This window comes from Heptranchias perlo, chromosome 4 (genome assembly GCF_035084215.1).
Source record: "Heptranchias perlo isolate sHepPer1 chromosome 4, sHepPer1.hap1, whole genome shotgun sequence".
Lineage (NCBI taxonomy): Eukaryota > Metazoa > Chordata > Chondrichthyes > Hexanchiformes > Hexanchidae > Heptranchias > Heptranchias perlo.
The window spans coordinates 80,678,154-80,700,581 of NC_090328.1; the positions used below are offsets into that span (position 1 = coordinate 80,678,154).

General features: G+C 40.7%; 1 protein-coding gene across 3 annotated transcripts in view; it reads right to left on the minus strand.

Annotated features, from left to right (window-relative positions):
• Positions 1–22,428, minus strand: part of sema4d (sema domain, immunoglobulin domain (Ig), transmembrane domain (TM) and short cytoplasmic domain, (semaphorin) 4D) — a 184,641-nt gene that overhangs the window by 16,429 nt on the left and 145,784 nt on the right. For 2 of the 3 annotated variants that reach the window (XM_067983229.1, XM_067983230.1), the window contains exon 15: positions 17,622–20,742. In XM_067983229.1, the coding sequence (XP_067839330.1) occupies positions 19,808–20,742 (935 nt within the window). In that variant the 3' untranslated portion in view covers positions 17,622–19,807. Of the gene's footprint in view, positions 1–17,621; positions 20,743–22,428 lie in introns of those variants that run through there. The other variant, XM_067983231.1, reaches the window with a different exon arrangement.

The following is a 22,428-nucleotide window of genomic DNA, read 5'->3' on the forward strand; positions in this document are numbered from 1 at the left end:
TGTTAATTCTGACCTGGATTATCGTTTCCAAAAGTTTCCCCACCACTGAGGTTAAACTGACTAGCCTATAGTATCCTTACACCCTTTTTTGAACAAGGGTGTAACATTTGGAAGATTATGGCCAGTACCTTTGCAATTTCCCCCCTCAGCATCCTAGGATGCATCCCATCCGGACAACCGACTATTACCCTTTGCTTCCTACCACTGACCCAATTTTGGATCCAACTTGCCACTTTCCCTTGAATCCCATGGGCTTTTACTTTTTTGACCAGTCTGCCATGTGGGACCTTGTCAAAAGCCTTGCTAAAATCCATGTAGACTACATCAAACGCGCTATCCTCATCGAATTTTTTGAGGAGGTAACAAGGAGGGTCAATCATGTTAAGTCAGACACGACCTTCCCTTAATAAATCCTTGCTGACAGTCCACAATTGAAGCAGATTGAGCTGAACAGTGTTAGTGGGGTAGAGTACCGGACTCCCATATGATGCTCCATCCTGAAAGTAAATGAAAATTAACTGAGGCAAGTGAGCTCAAGTGATAGCATTTGAAACAAACCTATGATCAAACACCTGGAGATACCATGGAACTCACTGGATTCTTCCTTAAGTGATGACATCTATGGCCAGTAAACATATTGAATTACAGTATATATTAAGTACTACAGCTTTCAAGTAAGGTGCTTTTCCTTTCCCATGATGTTCTTCCCAAGTATGTTGCATCAAACGTTAATGCTTAACATTAGAATGTTGATCTCGCTACATAATTTGAATAACTCCAAAATTGGCAACTTTATTAAGATTTTTTCATTATTACCACAGATTTTTAGCTGTTCTTCCCTTTGCTGTACTTTAATTCCAGAATATTTGAAAAAGCTACAGCTAGCAACAGTCCATATCAAAATCAAAGTATTATTACCCTCATTGTAAGAGTCACAAAAATACTGTTATAAAGCCACAAGATCTTGGCTCCTGATACATTAGATCTTAATACTCACTATAACACAGATTATAACATGCAAAAGGTTTACCTCCCAAGGGTTATGCCTCAATGAGTGTGGACTATATCTGCATTTTAACCATAGGTTCCCACATGACCTATACTCATTTATATTTTGAAGGTATTTATTTTATTTCTTTTATCTTTTTTCTGCCATCTTGTGGGCCATGCACCATCCCTGGCCAAAGATGAAATGGGCAACCTTCTCTCAGGCTGATCAATAAAAGTGCCCCACAGTAGGAAGACAGTGCAACATGTCAAAGCCCCACTGTGCTGGGGCATTATATTACTTCCATCTGCCGTTAGTGCAGTTAATACAGCCCCTCCAGCTCACGTACATTTTACATATGACATTCACAAACCAAAGCTTCCTCTTAGATTGAAAGTTCCATCATTGTTTTGATCATCATTGTCCATGGAATTTAGTCCCCCTCTTCCACATCATCTTAAACCTGTTACTCTAATCACAGATTTGCTTGCCTGTACAAGGATCTTCATTCCTTATAAAGTATAAAAGGATTGGCGATGGGAGGCCAATGCACACTTATAATAAACATCTGTTAGTCAGTGTTTGGGTTGGCACCAGGCATTGTTACGCTCCTACTTCATCAAACATCAACGTCGAATGCTGCAGAACTCTTAAAATGAGCACAGGACCAGTGCAATGTCTTCATTCATCTGCTAAATGCAGTGACAATTGAAGAATTAAAAATATCTGGCCAAGGTAAAATTACATTTCATTCTTTTCTAAACTGAAGAAAATGTCAGATCTAATGAGCAGACTTGTACACACAACTTAGGTGAACTTTGTTTAGAAGACTATTCCTTTAAATTCTTGTGCCTCTATCTATTTTTAAAAATTTACCCAAAAAAGGCTTTTTGCGAAGACAAAAAAAAGCTAGGCAACAGAAGTTTTAAAAATGATCCCAGTTATTTTATAATACTGGGAAGTGGAAATGAAGACGTGCCCTGACTGTTTTTATTCATACGGAACATGCTGGAAATATATAGCAGGTCCAACTGAACCTGAATAGAAAGAAAGGTTAATGATTTGGCTGGAGACCCTTCATCAGAACCCAAAATGGTAACTTAGCTTTTTATATTTTCACAAGATTCATTTACATGAAGGCGGCCCTTCAAGCCCATTTAATTTTAACTTTCCAAAGCACCTCCTCCACTGACTTCCCTTTACAGTGTCTCAGACTTCAGATGTACTCTGTACTTCCAGCATTTTCGGCTTTCATTTTAGATTGCCGGCATACTCAGTTTTTTCTCTTTTTATTCACCTGTCTGTGCTTTTTCTGCCTAGCAACCAGATTGTATTCTGTTAACAAATAAATTTTTAATGCACAAATTAACTATTCAGTAGTGTCAAACTCCACTTCCCTGCTGGCTCCTGTACTGAACTCCATTCCATTGTACTATACCTTCATCCAACTCCATTATCCTCACCCTCAAAAGCTGGGGGTGGAGGAACTGTGCTCTGAGCTCCTTCACAAATTTACTCTCAAACCCCCTACTCCTTTTCCTCTGGCCCTCCACACATCATGCCACCTCCTCAACAATGCCTTCACCTCCATTTTTTGATGTCCTTGTGTTATTCTGTGTCATGTTAGTTGTTCATGCCTTTAGCCTCAATAAACCAATCCAAATATGAAAACAAAACTAAAAGTGGCTTGTGCAACATTCTGTACAGCATCTGAGTTATGTTATTTAGTTCTTTCACCAACACATACAGTACTATGTTTAGCTTTGAACAAAAATTCTTCTTGCCGCGTTATATCAGCGTCAAAGCTACTGAAGTGATAAGTAAGTGCGCAAATACAGAATGTTGGTAGATGCACATCTGCTTTCGAAAGGAACCTGAGTGATTGAGAGGGGAAACCATTTGTCTTGTTTCATGAAAGTCCAAAAACATTGTACATTTGTGTTATTTAAGGGCTTTAACTTCCTGCATACATGCAATTGGGATGCTTGAGTAGTTCAGAACAATAAAGTAACCTTTGTTGATAAGCTCTTATTTATAGAGAAACCAAAGTGAAAGGCTAAGGCCTAAAGTTTAGGCCACCAAGATTGAACAGAGTAAAACAAAAGACAAGGTAAATGACTTGGATGAAAGAAGAGAGTTGCATATCCAAGTTTGCAGATGACACTAAGTTAGGAGGAACAGTAAATTGTGTTGATGGGAGCAGGAAGTTACAAAGGGACATAGACAGATTAAGTGAGTGGGTAAAACTGTGGCAGATGGAGTTCAATGTGGGGAAGTGTGAGGTCATCCACTTTGGATCCAAGAAAGACAAATTGGAATATCTTCTTAATGGCAAGAGACTAGGAGCTGTGGTGGATCAAAGAGATTTAGGTGTCTACGTACACAAATTACCAGGTACAAAAAGTAATCAAAAGGCTAATGGAATATTGACCTTCATCTCAAGGGGGTTGGAATTCAAAAGTGAGGAAGTAACGCTTCAGTTGTACATAGCCTTGGTCAGACCACATCTAATGTACTGTGTTCAGTTTTGGGCACCGAATCTCAGGAAAGATACATTGGCCTTGGAAGGGGTACAGCATAGATTCACCAAAATGATACCAGGGCTTAATGGGTTATATTATGAGGATAGGTTGCATAAACTTGGCTTGTATTTCCTTAAGCTTAGAAAGTTGAGGGGTGATCTAATTGAGGTTTAAAATGATAAAGGAATTTGGTAGAGTAGGTACAGAGAAACTATTAACTCTAGTAGGAAAATCTGGAACAGGAGAGCTTAATCTTAATATTGGAGCTAGGCCATTCAGGAGCGAAATCAGGAAGCCCTTTTTCACAAAAAAGGGTAGTGGAAATCTGGAACTTGCTCCTGAAAAAGGCTGTGGATGCTGGGTCAATTGAAATTTTCAAGACTGAGATCAAAAAACAAAGGTGAGTAAATGAATGTAAGGACTTGCACAACACCAGGTTATAGTCCAACAGTTTTATTTTAAATCACAAGCTTTCGGAGCTTTCCTCCATCGTCAGGTGACTAAGGAGGTAAGCTCCGAAAGCTTGTGATTTAAAATAAAACTGTTGGACTATAACCTGGTGTTGTGCAAGTCTTTACATTTGTCCACCCCAGTCCATCACCGGCATCTCCACATTGTGAGTAAATGAAGTTGAGGTACAGATCAGTCATGAATGGTGGAACAGCCTCAAGGGTCTGAATGGTGTACTCAAGACACACTTCGTGTGGCCTATGTTCCTAAATCAAGAAGTGATGATTATGTCACACTAAGCTTGGGTTTTAAAAGCCTGGATTGTATTAGGAAGGAAAGGCTGAGGTAAGGATTTCTACAGTTTTGAGGACTTGGGAAAGAATTAGGAGATTGTACCATGAATCATGATTTCAAAATAGTGGGGATGTGAGGAGGGGGATATGCATGTGGGATGAGTTTTTGGACTTTAAAAGGAACTAGAGAGGAAAGTGTATAGGAGCACTGACCATAATAGTGTTGATAAAATAAAGACAAGAAAGGTTGTGAGGGAGAGGTGGGAGGTTGGAGGCTAGAGGTAAGAGTATGCCTGTCACACTTTTCCTGCATCCTGTCCAGGAGTGTGAGAGTGCAGCCAGGAAAGCCTCCCCAGAAATGGAAGAATTATACCAGTCTTGGACAGACTTGGGCTCTATAGAAAGTTAAGAACTGGTGAGGGAACAAAATGGAAACCAAGCTTCTTGGAAAGAACTTTAGCAGTGGAGGAGAAATGCAAAGTTCAATTTGAAGTCATAAAAAATATTGAGGCCAAAAATGCCTATGACAAAGGACTAAGGATTTAGGAATCAAATGTAGCTATTGGTTGGACTTGAGAGTTATGAAGAAGCTATGTCTTTGAAGAATTGAAAGGAACAAGATTTTCCTTGCTCATTAAAGGGTATTTAGAACAAAGTTATAAAATTGCACAAACCAATGAAGTATTTTAGTCATTGAAGAGACATTGCGTCATACAGACGTATATTCAGTACAGACATTTCCAAGTGTCTGTTTATAAAAAAGATTAACTCTGATGTAGGGAAGTCACATGACTTTTGGCTAGACTCCATTTATGTGTTGCAGTTATCTAGGTGAAAAGTTGATGTTCACATACAGATTGCATCAGAATCTAAGCGCCTTTGCCTTCTGTTCAGTTGAGGTTTAAAAATATAAATAAATGTGCGTCTCTGATGGATCAGTGAGGAAAAGCAGCACCTGGTAGTGTACTGAGCTCTACAGACCAGTGAGGTCCCAGGTTCAATATTCCAACTATGTTGAGTTAGTCGATCTCAATCATAATAGTGGTATGGTACTAAATTTGTCCTCAATGTCCCCAAGCTAGGAAAGGGTGAAAAAATATCATCAGCCAGGGTTCCAGGACTAGGTTCTGTGCTGAAAAGTGTACATGTTATACTCATTGAGTATAAAGTTGAGTGGAGTCAGAAAGATATGGGTGAAAGGGTGATAAGTCTGACACTGATGTCCAATCTGCGAATCACAAGCCAGCTAATGTACTATTTTTCCAATTTTCTTCCCCCCACCTCACTCCAGTTGAATAGCCTGCCAGCACTTATCGTTAAGGTGTGCAAAGGGCTGTTGAAATCTGTGGAAGTGTAGGGATAAATTTGCAATGCGCACTCTCAGTGGGTAAGGCTCTCTGCCTGAAGCACAAAGTCGCTAAACTACTCCTTATGTTCCAGCCTTCAGGAGAGGAGGCGGGAAAGAAAATTGAAAAAATAGTACATGAGCTGATATACAGATTGGACATCACAAGATTTATTACCTTTCACCCATGTCTCACTGACTCTACCCAAACATTTTCAACATGCCTGCTACAAAGCAGAAAGCAAGCATTTTAAAAATATATATATATATATGTATATATCCAGCATGTATTAAATAAAATAAATACCTGGCATGCATTAAAAGTTGTAATTGAATGTTGACATTCATAAAATGCGGGAGCATTCCTAAAGGGTGAATTATAGCCAAGGGTATTCATTCTTGGGTATATTTTCTATATAAAACAATAAACATACACTGAAGCAATAGCTAAACAGTAAGAATGGCCACGCAAACATTTATGTAGTTTTCAAAACATTTCAGGAAGTTCTTGTATGTAAATCAAACAGAAACTGGTTTGCATGAAGAGAAAGAACCATACGGCTTTCATTATGATTGTTGAAAGGTCTCTTTTTCTGGTTCAATATGACTATGCGTTGTCTCGATATCAAAGAGAGAAATGAGGCCAGGTTCAGTCACATAGTGAAACCTTTCATTCAGTTAAAACTGTTCCCATGAAAATGACATTTGCATCCATAAAATCAAACATTTGATTAGTTGCCTCAGATACTGAAACCAATTATATTATATTATATTATATTATCTCAGTTGCTAGCATTCCGAGAAGATCTTGGGTTTAAGTTCCACTCCAATACATAATCTAGGCTGACATTTCAGAGCAGCATCTTTTGGATGAGACATTTAGGTAAGAGATCCCAAAGGCACTATTCACAGTGAGGAGCAGAATGTTTTTCTGATGTCCTGAGCAACATTTTTTCCTCAACAATCATCGCCAAAAACTGATGAATTGGTTATTTACCTCATTAGTATTTGTCTTATTGAATAACAATTCGCTGCTGCATTTGCCATCATATCAACAGCACTTAAAAAGTAATTAATTGGTTGTAAAGTGTTTTGGGACATTTAGAGGACGTGAAAGGTGCTAAATAGTTCTTTCTTTACTGCATATAGGGTGAGATGAAGGTGGGAGGAGGCTCGTGTGAAGCATAAACGCCAGCACAGACCAACTGGGCTGAATGGCCTGTTTCTGTGCTTGTTGGGGTCGTACTCTGAGTATTTTATAATAAAAGATTTTGCCCAGGTGGATTGGAATCAAAAATTGGTTGGTAAAATAGTAACTGAACAATACGAGGCCTTCAAGGAGGAGTTGGTTCGGGTACAGAGTAGACACATTCCTATGAAGGGCATCCAAAGCTAGAGTTCCCTGGATGACTAAAGATATAGAGATTAAAATGAAACAGAAAAAGGAGGCTTATGACTAATGTAAGGTTCATACTACAGTAGAGAACCAGACTGAATACAGAAAGTACAGAGAAGATCTGAAAAAGAGAATAAAAGAGGCAAAGAGAGAGTGTAAGAATAGATTAGCAGCTAACATAAAAGGGAACCCAAAAGTCTTTTGTAAATAGTAAAAAGGTAGTCAAAGGAAGGGTGGGATCGGTTAGGGACAAAAAAAATCCTCTTGTGGAGGCAGAGGGTAGGGCTGTGGCACTAAATGAATACTTCGCATCCATCTTCACTAGAGAAGAGGATGCTGCCATTGTCGCAGTAAAGGAGGAGGTAGTAGTGATATTGGATAGGATAAAAATAGATAAAGGGGAGGTACTTAAAAGATTGGCAGTACTCAAAGTAAAAAAAGTCACCCGGTCCGGATGGGATGCATCCTAGGTTACTGAGGGAAGTAAGGGTGGAAATTGCGGAGGCTCTGGCTACAATCTTCCAATCCTCCATAGATATGGGACGGTACTGGAGGATTGCAAATGTTACACCCCTGTTCAAAAAAGGGGCGAGGGATAAACCCGGCAATTACAGACCAGTCAGCCCAACATTGGTTGTGGGGAAACTTTTACAGATAATAATTCGGGACAAAATAAATTGGTACTTGGAAAAGTATGGGCTAATAAATGAAAGTCAGCACAGATTTGTTAAAGGAAAATCGTGTTTGACTAACCTGATTGAGTTCTTTGATGAAGTAATGGAGAGGGTTGATGAGGGTAATACGGTTGATGTGTAAATGGATTTTCAAAAGGCATTTGATAAAGTACCACATATTAGACTTGTTAGCAAAATTAAAGCTCATGGGATTAAAGGGACAGTGGCAGCGTAGATACAAAATTGGCTAGGGGACAGAAAGCAGAGAGTAGTGGTGAACGGTTGTTTATCAGACTGGAGGGAAGTATACAGTGGTGTTCCCTAGGGGTCAGTATTAGGACCACTGCTCTTTTTGATATATATTAATGACCTGGACTTGGGTATACAGGGTATAATTTCAAAGCTTGCAGATAACACAAAACTCGGAAATGTAGTAAACAATGTGGAGGATAGTAACAGACTTCAGGAGGACAAACAGAAATTGTACAATTTTAAAGGGGGTGCAGGAACAGAGACCTGGGGGTGCACATATACAAATCTTTGAAGATGGCAGGACAAGTTGCGAAGGCTGTTTAAAAAATGCTATGGGATCCTGGGCTTTATTAATAGAGGCAGAGTACAAAAGCAAGGAAGTTATGCTAAACCTTTATAAAACAGGCCTCAGCTGGAGTATTGTGTCCAATTCTGGGCACCACACTTTAGGAAGGATGTCAAGGCCTTAGAGAGGGTGCAGAAGAGATTTACTAGAATGGTTCCAAGGATGAGGGACATCAGTTACATGGAGAGACTGGAGAAACTGGAGTTTTTCTCCTTAGAACAGAGAAGGTTAAGGGGAGATTTGATAGAGGTGTTCAAAATCATGAACGGTCTGTTTTGATAGAGTAAATAAGGAGAAATCGTTTCCAGTGGCAAAAGAGTCGGTAACCAGAGGACACAGATTTTAGGTGATTGGTGAAAGAGCCAGAGGCATGATGAGGAAACATTTTTTAAACGCAGTGAGTTGTACTAATCTGGAATGCACTACCTGAAAGGGTGGTGGAAGCAGATTCAATAGTAACTTTCAAAAGGGAATTAGATAAATACTTGAAGGGGAAAAATTTACAGGGCTATGGGGAAAGAGCGAGGGAATGGGACAATTTAGATGGCTCTTTCAAAGAGTCGACACAGGCATGATGGGATGAATGGCTCCCTCCTGTGCTGTACCTACTATGATACTATGACATTAAAACTACATTATTCCAGCATATGGGGGATAACTGACTGGGTGCAAAATGATTCCATTAGTCTTTATTCTTCAGTAATTTTACAGTTCATGTTTTCCCATAGATGGTGGAGCAGATTTTTTTTGCTACATAACGTTGGGAGAACCAAATCAGAAGTCTTTTACTATGCTTATCACTGGCATATGGAGATGCAGATCAGTTCCTTGGAGACAGCAACATTTACAGATTGCCTAACCCATTCTCCAGCTTGTTGATTCAAGGGCATTGATGAAAGCCTTAGTATTTCATTCTGAATAAAACACCATCTAACTAATCTGTCGCTACAATTTAAACAAAACTCCTGATCACAATAAGATCACAAGTAACAGCACTGCAGGTAATTATTTATATAGCTATTGGACATTTTGGGATGACCCTAAAGCCAGAGTAGAAAGCAGATATTATTGGGACATATTCAGAAAGATCCAGGTCACTTTGTATTCTTTTTGGATTTGTGAAAATGACATGTTTTGCTGATTTTGTTTCCCTATGTGAATGCTTTGGAAAGGGCAATGCAAACTGTTATTAGATCATTGAATCACATGGAGTCAGTTGGTCCTATGTGACAGGTTTGAGGTGTACAGTCCCTTATGGTCTGATGTTCTGCTGTAAATAAGTGATATTGCTATGACCTACATCCAAAATCTCTGTAGCAGTGCACACAGTGTTGTATTGTGATCCTCATTAGCATCAGCAGAAGATTTTCATGGTTTGTTGCTATGGACAGGGCAAGGTTAGACAAATCTCCATTAAAGCAGCAACAAAATGTTTTTCAGTAGTGCATCGGCTCAGCCCAAAACAAAGCCACTGTTTGTTCCCTTTGAAAAAGAATATATCTCCAGGTCCTTGATCTTTGACAAGAGAAAAATTATGAATGCCTATTGTATTATTTGGAGAAATTCCTTTAGTTTGCAAACTTGTGGCCTACAATTGAAATTAACGTTAAAAATTTCATTTGCTCCAAAAAGTATCTTTATATTAGTCATCATTCCTCACTGATACGTTGGCCAGGTGACAACAATCTAATCACACTATGTGGTTTACTCTTAATACCTGCGGAGTTGGAAGGCCCAGAGCCGCCTTCAATGGGCAAATAGGGATGAGCAATAAATGTGTATCACCCACATCCTGATCAGAAACATATTATTTTAAAACTTGGATAAGGTACTGGTGTGTAGATGTTATATTTAGAATTCTTTAGTGGTTGGATACTATGACTATGGTAACAATATTTTATTCATAAAACAAGAATAATAGCTATGTTCCTTCCTCTTTAAATAACTGCACAAAAACTAGACTGGTTACATGGCTGTATCTCCTTTTTATTAATCAAGAATTATCAAAAATTCACCGGAATCATGCACACTTGAGACCTAACCTGGCTCCTTAACATGCTATCTGGAACATGGTTCATTCAAACTCATCCTGTAAACAGCACCAGATCAACACCAAAGCACAACGGTTTTGGACCACATCTAATAATAGTACCATTGATATCCAAATGCTTTAAATAACAAGTACCTTGGCCATTCCCTGTTTATTGAAGATATACAAGTAGAGCTCTTATCTTCATGTCCTTTTGGACTGTCTAGCAGTAATAAAGCTGTGGAAATAAGGTACCATCACTGCCACACGATCATGGGGATCACCATTCAAATCAACATATTCTGCCATTGCTTTCGAGATTAGTTGGATAGTTTGTAACAACCGGCTTCAAAACACAATAATGATTGTGGAATCATTATGCACCCCTGTTCTCCCAGTATCTTTCACACAGCATTAGCAATGCAGTCCTCACATTTCTTTAAGTGATCCAAATCTGAGGCACCCTCCCTGACGCATGAACAAACTGTATGGGAAAGCAACCATATATTGTTTTCTGACCATTATAAACTCCTTCGGTTATATTTTTCAAGTAGTAAGTTCTCAAACAAGTACTTACTGTACTCGTGCCAAAATCCTTTGTGCATTATTTTTATATGAGCAACCCATTTATACATTTTTAAAAATGTGTGCAGAAGGATTTCATATGAATGTGCTAAGCATTCTCACAGGAATAGTACGGTCAGAAAATATCACAGAAGGTAATCAGACAAATAGTGACACCAAGCCAAAAAGGGAGATATTTGGATGAGAGATTAAAAGCTTGGTTAAAGAGGTAGGTTTTAAGGTGGATCTTAAAGGAAGAGAGAGGTGAAGGGGTTTAGTGACGGAATTCCAGAGCTTAAGGCCTTTACGGCTGAAGGCACGGGTGCCAATGCTGAGGCAAGGGCCCAAAGTTGGAGATGGAGGAGGTTACAGAGAAAGAGAGGGGCGAGGCCATGGAGGAATTTGAACGTGTGGATGAAAATTTTAAAATCAAGGCATTGATGGACTGGGAGCAAATGTAGGTCAGTGACCACAGGGGTGATGGGTGAGTGGGACTTGGTGCAGCTTAGATACAGGCAACAGAGTTTAGGATGAGCTCAAATTTATAGTGGGTGGGAGATGGGAGGCCAGCCAGGAGAGCATTGGAATAGTCAAATCTGGAGGTAACAAAAGCATGGATGAGGCTTTCAGCAGCAGATAATCTCAAGCAGGAGAGGAGACGGGTGATGGAATGCAGGAGTAAGTAGGCAGTGATGGACAGATATGTCGTTAGAAGCTCAGGTCAGGCTCAAATAGGACACCGAGGTTGCCAACCGTCTGGTTCAGCCTGAGACAGTAACCAGGGAGGGGGATGGAATCGGTGGTGAGGGAACGGAGTTTGTGGTGGGGACCGAAGTCAATGGTTTCAAGTCTTCTAAATGTTTCATTGGAGGATAAAAGCAACTCATCTGGGACTGGATGTCAGGCAAGTAGTCTGACAACATAGAGATAGTGGAGGAGTGGAGAGAGGTGGTGGTGGGGTAGAGCTGACTGTCGTCAGTGTACATTTGGAATCTCACGTCATGTCTTTGGACAATGTCGCCAAGGGGCAGCATGTAGATGAGAAATAGGAGGAGGCCAAGGATAGATCCTTGGGGTCTCCAGAAGTAATGGTGCAGGGGCAGGAGGAGAAGCCATTGCAGGAGTTTCTCTGACTACGACCGGATAGCTAGGAGTGAAACCAGCCAAGGGCAGTTCCACTCAGCTGGACAATGGAGGAGCCACGCTGAGGTGTGGTTAACTGTGTCAAAGGCTTCAGAAAGGGACGAGGAGGGAGCGTGCACCATGGTTGCAGTCACAGAGGATTTCATTTGTGACTTTGATTAGGAACCATTTCAATGTTGTGATGGGACGGAAACCTCATTAGAGAGCTTCAAACATGGAGTTGCGGGAAAGATGGGCATGGATTTGGGAGGTGACAATACGTTCAAGGACTTGGGAGAGGAAAGGGAGGTTGGAGATGTGGTGGTAATTTGCAAGGACAGAGGGGTCAAGGTTAAGTTTTTTTTGAGGAGGGTGTGATGATGGCAGATATGAAAGGGGGAGGGACAGTACCTGTGGAATTCTTGAGACAAAAGAGACATTTGGGAACAAGAGCTTTAATTCACCTTAAACATGAGCACTCAACAATTTCCATTGCAATATTGGTGATAGCGATTTTTCTGAAGAATTGCAAACACCTATTGGCAGTCACAGGGAAGCCATTCATGCCAGGGACTGAGGGGAAGGTCCATCTACTTGAAGCAGAATCTCGTCATGCTATCCCCACAAACATCCCATTGTTTCAACTTCCTAAGTTGCTCACCTGTACAAAAAGCAAATAAATTGTCATCCAACAAGTCCTCTGAGGCCAAAGATTTTCTGCAAAAGGTCCAATGCAAGGAAATGACCACACCTTAACCTTGAACATATTCCATTGTGAAAAGTTTTCATTCATTCCATAACCAATATACAAACTAACCAGAACACACTGCATATCTGACAATAGTCTGGGTACATTCTTTTCCTGCACTTGTTCCTGACATTTTTGGTTTCTCATTAATAGGCTCAACGGATGACGAGATGTGTTTTTGAGGAGAAATAAGTTGAGACCAACGAAAAAGGAGCAGCTTTGTTGGGTCAAATGGTCTTTTCTATTTACTTCCATCAGCTGTACTACTGAGAGTTCTGTACATCAGCGCTTCAATGTATTGAAAGGTGATGCTTGGTGACGGACTCAATTTCGAACAATTCCTGGGATATTACTGACAATTTTTTTTATTCGTTAATGGGATGTGGGCGTCGCTGACAAGGCCGGCATTTATTGCCCATCCCGAATTGCCCTTGAGAAGGTGGTGGTGAGCCGCCTTCTTGAACTGCTGCAGTCCGTGTGGCGAAGGTTCTCCCACAGTGCTGTTAGGAAGGGAGTTCCAGAATTGTGATCCAGCGATGATGAAGGAATGGCGATATATTTCCAAGTCAGGATGGTGTGTGACTTGGAGGGGAACGTGCAGGTGGTGTTGTTCCCACGTGCCTGCTGCTCTTGTCCTTCCAGGTGGTAGAGGTCACGGGTTTGGGAGGTGCTGTCGAAGAAGCCTTGGCGAGTTGCTGCAGTGCATCCTGTGGATGGTACACACTGCAGCCACTATGCGCCGGTGGTGAAGGGAGTGAATGTTTAGGGTGGTGGATGGGGTGCCAATCAAGCGGGCTGCTTTGTCCTGGATGGTGTCGAGCTTCTTGAATGTTGTTGGAGCTGCACTCATCCAGGCAAGTGGAGAGTATTCCATCACACTCCTGATGGTAGAAAGGCTTTGGGGAGTCAGGAAGTGAGTCACTCGCCGCAGAATACCCAGCCTCTGACCTGCTCTTGTAGCCACAGTATGTATATGGCTGGTCCAGTTAAGTTTCTGGTCAATGGTGACCCCCAGGACGTTGATGGTGGGGGATTCAGCGATGGTAATGCCGTTGAATGTCAAGGGGAGGTGGTTAGACTCTCTCTTGTTGGAGATGGTCATTGCCTGGCACTTGTCTGGCATGAATGTTACTTGCCACTTATGAGCCCAAGCCTGGATATTGTCCAGGTCTTGCTGCATGCGGGCTCGGACTGCTTCATTATTTGAGGGGTTGCGAATGGAACTGAACACTGTGCAATCATCAGCGAACATCCCCATTTCTGACCTTATGATGGAGGGAACGTCATTGATGAAGCAGCTGCAGATGGTTGGGCCTAGGACACTGCCCTGAGGAACTCCTGCAGCAATGCCCTGTGGCTGAGATGATTGGCCTCCAACAACCACTACCATCTTCCTTTGTGCTAGGTCTGACTCTGGACAGTTTTCCCCCTGATTCCCATTGACTTCAATTTTACTAGGGCTCCTTGGTGCCACACTCGGTCAAATGCTGCCTTGATGTCAAGGGCACTCACTCTCACCTCACCTCTGGAATTCAGCTCTTTTGTCCATGTTTGGACCAAGGCTGTAATGAGGTCTGGAGCCGAGTGGAACCCAAACTGAGCATCAGTGAGCAGGTTATTGGTGAGTAAGTGCCGCTTGATAGCACTGTCGACGACGCCTTCCATCACTTTGCTGATGATTGAGAGTAGACGGATGGGGTGGTAATTGGCCGGATTGGATTTGTCCTGCGTTTTGTGGACAGGACATACCTGGGCAATTTTCCACATTGTCGGGTAGATGCCAGTGTTGCAGCTGTACTGGAACAGCTTGGCTAGAGGTGCAGTAAGTTCTGGAGCACAAGTCTTCAGCACTACAGCTGGGATGTTGTCGGGGCCCACAGCCTTTGCTGTATCCAGTGCACTCAGCCGTTTCTTGATATCACGTGGAGTGAATCGAATTGGCTGAAGACTGGCTTCTGTGATGGTGGGGATATCGGGAGGAGGCCGAGATGGATCATCTACTTGGCACGTCTGGCTGAAGATGGTTGCAAATGCTTCAGCCTTGTCTTTTGCACTCACGTGCTGGACTCCGCCATCATTGAGGATGGGGATGTTTGCAGAGCCTCCTCCTCCCATTAGTTGTTTAATTGTCCACCACCATTCACGACTGGATGTGGCAGGACTGCAGAGCTTTGATCTAATCCGTTGGTTGTGGAATCGCTTAGCTCTGTCTATAGTATGTTGCTTCCGCTGTTTAGCATGCATGTAGTCCTAAGTTGTAGCTTCACCAGGTTGGCACCTCATTTTTAGGTACGCCTGGTGCTGCTCCTGGCATGCTCTTCTACATTCCTCATTGAACCAGGGTTGATCCCCTGGCTTGTTGGTAATGGTAGAGTGAGGGATATGCCGGGCCATGAGGTTACAGATTGTGGTGGAATACAATTCTGCTGCTGCTGATGGCCCACAGTGCCTCATGGATGCCCAGTTTTGAGCTGTTCTGAATCTATCCCATTTAGCACAGTGGTAGTGCCACACAACACGTTGGATGGTGTCCTCTGTGCGAAGACGGGACTTCGTCTCCACGAGGACTCTCTCTCTCATATATGTGTGTGTGTATGCTTATTCTTTCATTGTGCAAACACACCATGGAGCCACACATAGCCAACATAATTGCTGCTGATTGTAACATCTGCCTCTATTTCCATTTCTCTGCTAAGTGAACAACTACTTGCTTTTCACTTTTGACATAACATGTTCGAACACATTTCATATAAGATTGTTACCATATCATCAAACACATCTCATATGGTTACTGTGGTATCAGAAATTGGTCCTCTGTGCCATAGCCAATGAAAGTGGTACTGAAGAAAAGTTGATAGTTTAGTGCTCCATAATATCGATGCTGGTCAATGTGCCAAGGTCATTTAAGCTAGGCAACTGGCAGCTAAACTGAATTCTCTCAAGAAATGTATCCCCATGTGCCTGCATACTTTGCCCTATGGATGGATTTCATAAAAAAGTCTCGAACACATTTCTAACCAACTGAACAAGCATTTTGATTTCATTAATAAAGGCAGAAGCATGTTTTTGCCACATTATCGGTTCCTTGGTTTAAAGCTTCTGGAGATCCAGGTAGGTAATGGTATTCAATATGGTACCCTCAATGTTGGAATGTGGGGATTAAGTACTCTGGGAAGCAAGTTGATGCATCAATTCTGTCATATTCAGACCGATCTGACCTGGCTGGAGAAGTAACAGAGGCCCTTCATTCTGAAGTGGAATCTGAAGCTGTGTTGTGGAATACAGCTTGATTACTGGGAAGTCACGGAAAGGGACGGAGTGGAATGCAGGAGCTCAGCCTAAGGTGGAATTTGGCAATTTGAAGAATGCAGAATTGCCAACATCAAGACCCAGTGAGAGCGCTGGAAAAATTACCTTCAGTCGGAGCATCTGGATGCAAGGCTACTGTTGTAATATGCCAACTCGAACTAGCTGAGAAGCCTGAGTGACTAATCCAGTATCAGCTCAGCTATAAGTCTTCCTTACATGTATTATTCTTCTAAGAGCAGAATGCCACTGAATGTAACAACTAAAAAAATATTTTTTTATCTCATTAGTCTAACAAAGGCTTTGAAAATGCAGCTACCAACTTTGCAAGCAGGGAGTGTGTTGTATCTTTGCCAGTAGAAGTAATGGTAAGAGCAGTGCAGCTGCAATAGAGAATAACCACAACACAGGGTGTACAGCACCAAAGTCCATGTGGTGGGTTTTTATGTATGTAAGCTGTGTATATAATTTATTTGGACGGTGGTGCAGTTATACTCAACATTAACAAATTTTGGCTTCCGAGTCACTGAATCCATTTGTGGTAGTTCAGGTGTTTTTGCACCCTCTATAACACAATTGCTCCAAATTCATCCTCAGCCTTTTTAACCAAGTCTCAGTGGAAAAAACTGACAGTACTCTGGTTATTGATCTATTGCCTTTACACTGGCCAATTTCCAGAACCAATAACATTTGTTGTTAGTTACTTTCTTGTCTCAAACATTCAGCACCAAGTATGGTAATTTGGGCTACTGGTTATTATAGTCTAACAAGGACAGAACTAGCTTCTTGCACTTTGCAAGCAAAATCAACAGCTCCTTAATATTGGCCAACTGCTCTTCATTTCCAATCAAAAAACAATCTATCTGGATATAAAGTATACCATTTCCTTCCTGAAAAAATGTGAAAAATATTTAGCGTGGTTTTAAAAGCAAGATTTTTATATGATAAAACTCAACAAATACAGTCATATCAGTTGTGAAATGGTTTCCTGGGTTCAGCTAGGGCTTGTACATTATTAAACAAACTAAACGGAGTTTATTTAAAAATGTTATATCTTTAGAACAAAACCAAATATTTTGGATGTCAGTGTTGGTCAAGCCCAAGATTCAAATTTGCATTTCCCAAGAATTACTTTTGTGTAGTGGCTACTGACTTTTAACAAACTGCGCTCTTGGAATGCAGCCCTGCTATCAGGGATTAGTGCCCTGTGTTAGCCAGCCAATCAAAAGGTGTAAAATACAAAAGGGGTGAATTTCTTTGGGGCTTCTCCCACTCTGCCGCCATAATTCCAGCTGAAACCCTGTTGACACGTGTAAACAGATTTCTGCTGAAGTTCAGCCAAGGTTATGGTGGCAGAGTGGGAGAAGCCCCGAGGAAATTCACCCCATAATATATTGACTGAGTAATACTAAATTTGTTGTAACTCAAGCAACTTGAGGTATACAATGAACAGTACCATTCAAGAATGTGTACTAAAAACATTCAACACCATCACATAAAATTTGCATCATTTTGCACCATGCTCACTGCACGTACGCATTACTTTGCGAGTGTAAATCTAATAAAGTACAATGGATTTTTGCATTCTGAGTTTTATTGTGCAATTCTGTTTAAAAAGAAACTATTTCAGCTTATAATCAAAAGTAACCAATGCACATATACAGTTAACCAAATATTGTGCAGTACCACATATCACAAACCATTAGCCAGGGTGAAGGATATAAAAACAAGAAAATCTTTCTAGGTCCTTGATAAACTCTGTTTACATTATTGTACAGAAAAAAGATTCTAACAGAAGCTCAGGGACTGGCTCAGGATTTCAAAACTTTATAAAATGTCAAACTTACATGCTCATATGTACTACATTTAAAACACTCTTCCTTGGTAAGGAGAAGGAAAGTAGTTTCACAATACTAAAAAGGACAATTTTTTCTCTTTCCCTCCCCCACCTAATACACAAAAAATTAATTACTCCTGGTAGCAGATGCTCACTCACCAATAGCTTGACAGAAGAAGAGGTGAACAGATCCAGGGTTACACACACTGTGTGTCTGGTCGCTCAGCAGTGGCGGTAACAGCTGGACCACTGTACTGTCTGCACTGGACCATTCATGAGAAGACCCTTCAGATGGGGTAATAACAAGGGAAGGAAGTGGATCAGGCCCAAAAGGTGAAGAGGAGGGACCGATAGGAGTGAAAGGTAAAACAGGAGAAGCTGTGAGACAGAAAGGCACAAACAGAATAGAGTTCTAAAGATACAATATTAAGAAAGTTTGGTCATGCATTAAAGGACAAAAGAGGTAAATGGACTGAGTCAGGCAGAAGTTGCAGAAGTAGTGGTATTTAAAGACTGCATAAATTCTGGTGTGACAAGGCAGATTGAAAAAACACACGAGGCTCAATCAAATTTTCAGTAGTCTAAAATGCTGCTTCGATACTTTTGCAGCCTTTAACTTCTATTTACACAATTAAAAAAATAAAAAATATGCAATTTTCTATACAATTGAACATTTAAACCACTAAATATACCACATAAAACACCAATTTCCCTAGAAGTTAGCTCTACATAAAACCTTTTGAGACTTTTTTTTGAATAAAACAATTTCAAAAGGAACCTGTTTTTTGTGTATATATATACATACACACACAGTAGCAAATAAAGATGCCAGAAACCAAAATTAAATGACTTGTTACACATAAACTTAAAATATAAAATGTATAGTGCTGCCATACCAGTGAGAGATTAAAAAGCTGGTTAATTGCACCACTTGCTCTTATTATCAATAGCAGTTCAGTGGGTTACTAAAACAATTGAACATCTTTAGCAGCAAAACACAGGCTCCAATGCTCTTTTCTCAGTCCTCTAAAGTCCATCAGATCAGGCGTTTACAAAATCCGGAGAGAAACCTCAACAACTTTGCAGCCTGTAAAAATCTGCTCGTTTAAAGGATGCAGCAGACCGATTTTTTTCATTTGTGTCCGTGGTATACGATTTGTCCCGTTACCACACCGGTTAGAAAAATCCATCTCAGTGGCTATAAGTGGTACAGTGCTCAGCTGAGTATCGAAGGTCTTCCACAGGTACGAAAAGTCTTTGAAACTAGGCCCAATGCCGTGGCCATGGCTCAGTAACAGCATTTTAGCAATGTACACTCAAACTTACAGTTTGATGCATTTTTCCTTTTAATATGCATTACTTCTTTAAATCACAGTTCTGTGGACCCCATGTTTCACTGTAACACACACATTATAATCTAAAGCTACCTGAAGTCCATATAACATAGACAAGTTAAAAAAAACACACAAACCTACTATTCATTGTCTGATCCCTGAGGTGCTGTACAATGTTAGCATAAACAAAGGCATCAACCTACATTAGATACAGCAATAAGCTACAATTATTTCTAACAGAATATTACTCAAATTTTCAGTGCAATATAAAATACTACATATACAGTATATGCAAAAAAAATTATGCTCCAATTTGGACAGCACTTTGAGATTTACCAATTTGATAAATTAATAATTTCCAATTTGGAATGAAACTCAAATCATCTGTATACTGAGCATATGAAAACTATTCTGAGATTGCTGAATATAATGCAGGTTGAACATGTGAGATTGATATTCGCTTTTAATTAAATTTTCTAAGAATCTCTTATATCTACTGCAAACCTTTTATAGCATTTCATGATCTCCACTGTTTTTTTAACTCTGTTCCCACACTAGCAAACAGCTTATCTATATACAACTGTAAGCAATACTGAAAATGCTAGCAAAGACTCTGGGCTTCCTCATCAATGAATTTAATATCTGCATCTTTCTCTGGATCAGTAGAATCAATGGAATGGTTTTCTTGGATTTGCTTGAGCTCTTGGGGTTTCTCTGTATTAGGAATTTTGCCATTCCCACAGTCCGATTCAGTTTCATAACCCTTGTCACCAGCAGCAATCTGCTCACTACCTTGATTATCTGAATTGATTTTCACTGCCTGTTGTTTTACCAGCTCCTCAGACACATTGTCATAATCAAATTCTGGCTTCTTCCCATCACCGACTATATACAAGCGTAATTTCAGGCAAGGACCTGGCAAGTATTTCATGTAACAATTGTAAACAACTAGCATCAGGAAAAGAAGTGTAATCACCACAAAGAAAAATAACAGAATGCTATCATTTCTTTCAGCCCTTGACGGCTCACTGACAGTTTTAGTATCTACCAGTGAATGATAATTATCTGTAGTTAAAAACATAGGGATTGAGAATGTGGAAGCTGAAGTGTGCAACACAGTTGAAGTGGACACATCAGTTTGAATCTGGGGTGTGATAGTGTGAGGAGGCCTTCCTTCTTTATCTGAGCTTGTCTGAGCTGTTGCAGAATTACCTTCCATCTTAGTAAATGATGTGGTTGGGGAAGTTGTTACAACTTTAGATGGACCCTCTACGATCAGAGAATACCTTTCCACCAGCTGTTCATATAGGTCTCCCTTCACAGTTTCTGCTGTCCAGCAATCATAGATACCGGAATCTTCTTCAGTAAGAGGGAAAATCAGCAAATTGTCTTGAACAATTCGATATTTTGAATTCTCACTTAGAATTTTGTTATTTAACTTCCACGTAACTTTAGCTAGTCTAGACGTAGGTAGGCACTTCAGTTCTTTAAATCCTCCACGTTCCACTTTGTGCTCTTCAGATGACACAGATTCCACTAGGAAATAAAATATAAAAATAAATCAGGTAACGTTTTTTTTCATCCTCGACAATTCTGCCAACCTGCTATGCCTGAATTGCAAGCTCATAGTAGGGCCACCGGGGGCTATCTGAATATTCAATATTTATGTAGAGCTCATCTCTAAGATTTCCAGATGCTTCATTATAAATAAAAATGAACAATTCTGAATTATTTATACTTCAATCCACTAAATTCTGTGTTACAACTGAATTCAAACTAAAATACAATTACAATACAATATTAATATTTTTAAGCACATTTAAAAATGAAAATATGAAGGGTTGTAAACCTTTTATACTTGTAGTAGGTTTTAGAAACTTAGGTGTTATGTTTGGGGAATAGAAATTCTATATAAAGAGGAGTGAATTATATGGTCTGATGCATTAGAAGTTCACACTTAAGTCAGACAAATACTTATAACATAAGAAATAGAAGCAGGAGTAGGCCATACAGCTGCTCGAGCCTGTTCCGGCATTCAATATTATGGCTGACCTTCGACCTCAACTCCACTTTCCCGCCCGATCCCCATATCCATTGATTCCCCTAGAGTCCAAAAATCTATTGATCTCAGTCTTGAATATACTCAACGACTGAGCATCCACAGCCCTCTGGGGTAGAGAATTCCAAAGATTCATAACCCTCTGGGTGAAGAAATTCCTCCTCATCTCAGACCTAAATGTCCGACCCCTTATCCTGAGCCTATGCCCCTAGTTCTAGACTCTCCAGCCAGGGGAAACCACCTCTCAGCAGCTACCCTGTCAAACCCTCTCAGAATCTTATGTGTTTCAATAGATTACCTCTCATTCTTCTAAACTCCAGAGAGTACAGGCCCATTCTACTAAATCTTTCCACACAGGACAACCCTCTCATCCTAGGAATCAATCTAGTGAACCTTTGTTGCAGCGCCTCTAAGGCAAGTATATCCTTTAGATAAGGAGACCACTACTGTACACAGTATTCCAGGGTGTGGGCTCACCAAAGACCTGCTTACTCTTGTACTCCAACCCCAAGGCCAACATGCCATTTGCCTTCATAATATGATAGAATTTCACATTGAGGTAAGCAAGCAATAATTGCTTGCTGTACCTGCATGCTAACTTTCTGTGTTTCTTGCACAAGGACACCCAAATCCCTCTGAACACCAACATTTAATAGTTTCTCACCACTTAAAAAATATTCTGTTTTTCTATTCTTCCATTCTTCCTACCAAAGTGAATAACCTCACATTTCCCTACATTATACTCCATCTGCTACCTTCTTGCCCACTCACTTAACCTGTCTATAACCCTTTGCACACTCTTTGGGCACGATTTTAAAATGCCGGTGGGATGGCAGCCGGGGGGGGAAAATCAATGGGCACGCGGGTAACCCGAGAATCAAAACTTTACCGTTCCCCACGCAATTGCGACTTAATTGATGGCCCTTAACGTTATTTCCGGGTTTGGCATCCGAAAGCTGCGCAGCGGACAGACTGCGCACCCACTTGACCTGCTGTCAGCTGAGTGTCTGGATCTAAAGGGCCATTGTGTATCAATGGCTTTTGCTGCACAAATGACCAACCACACAATCTGCCATCTTCTTGCCCACTCACTCACTTAACCTGTCTACATCCCTCCGTGTCCTCCTCACAGCTTACTTTCCCACCTAGCTTTGTATCGTTGG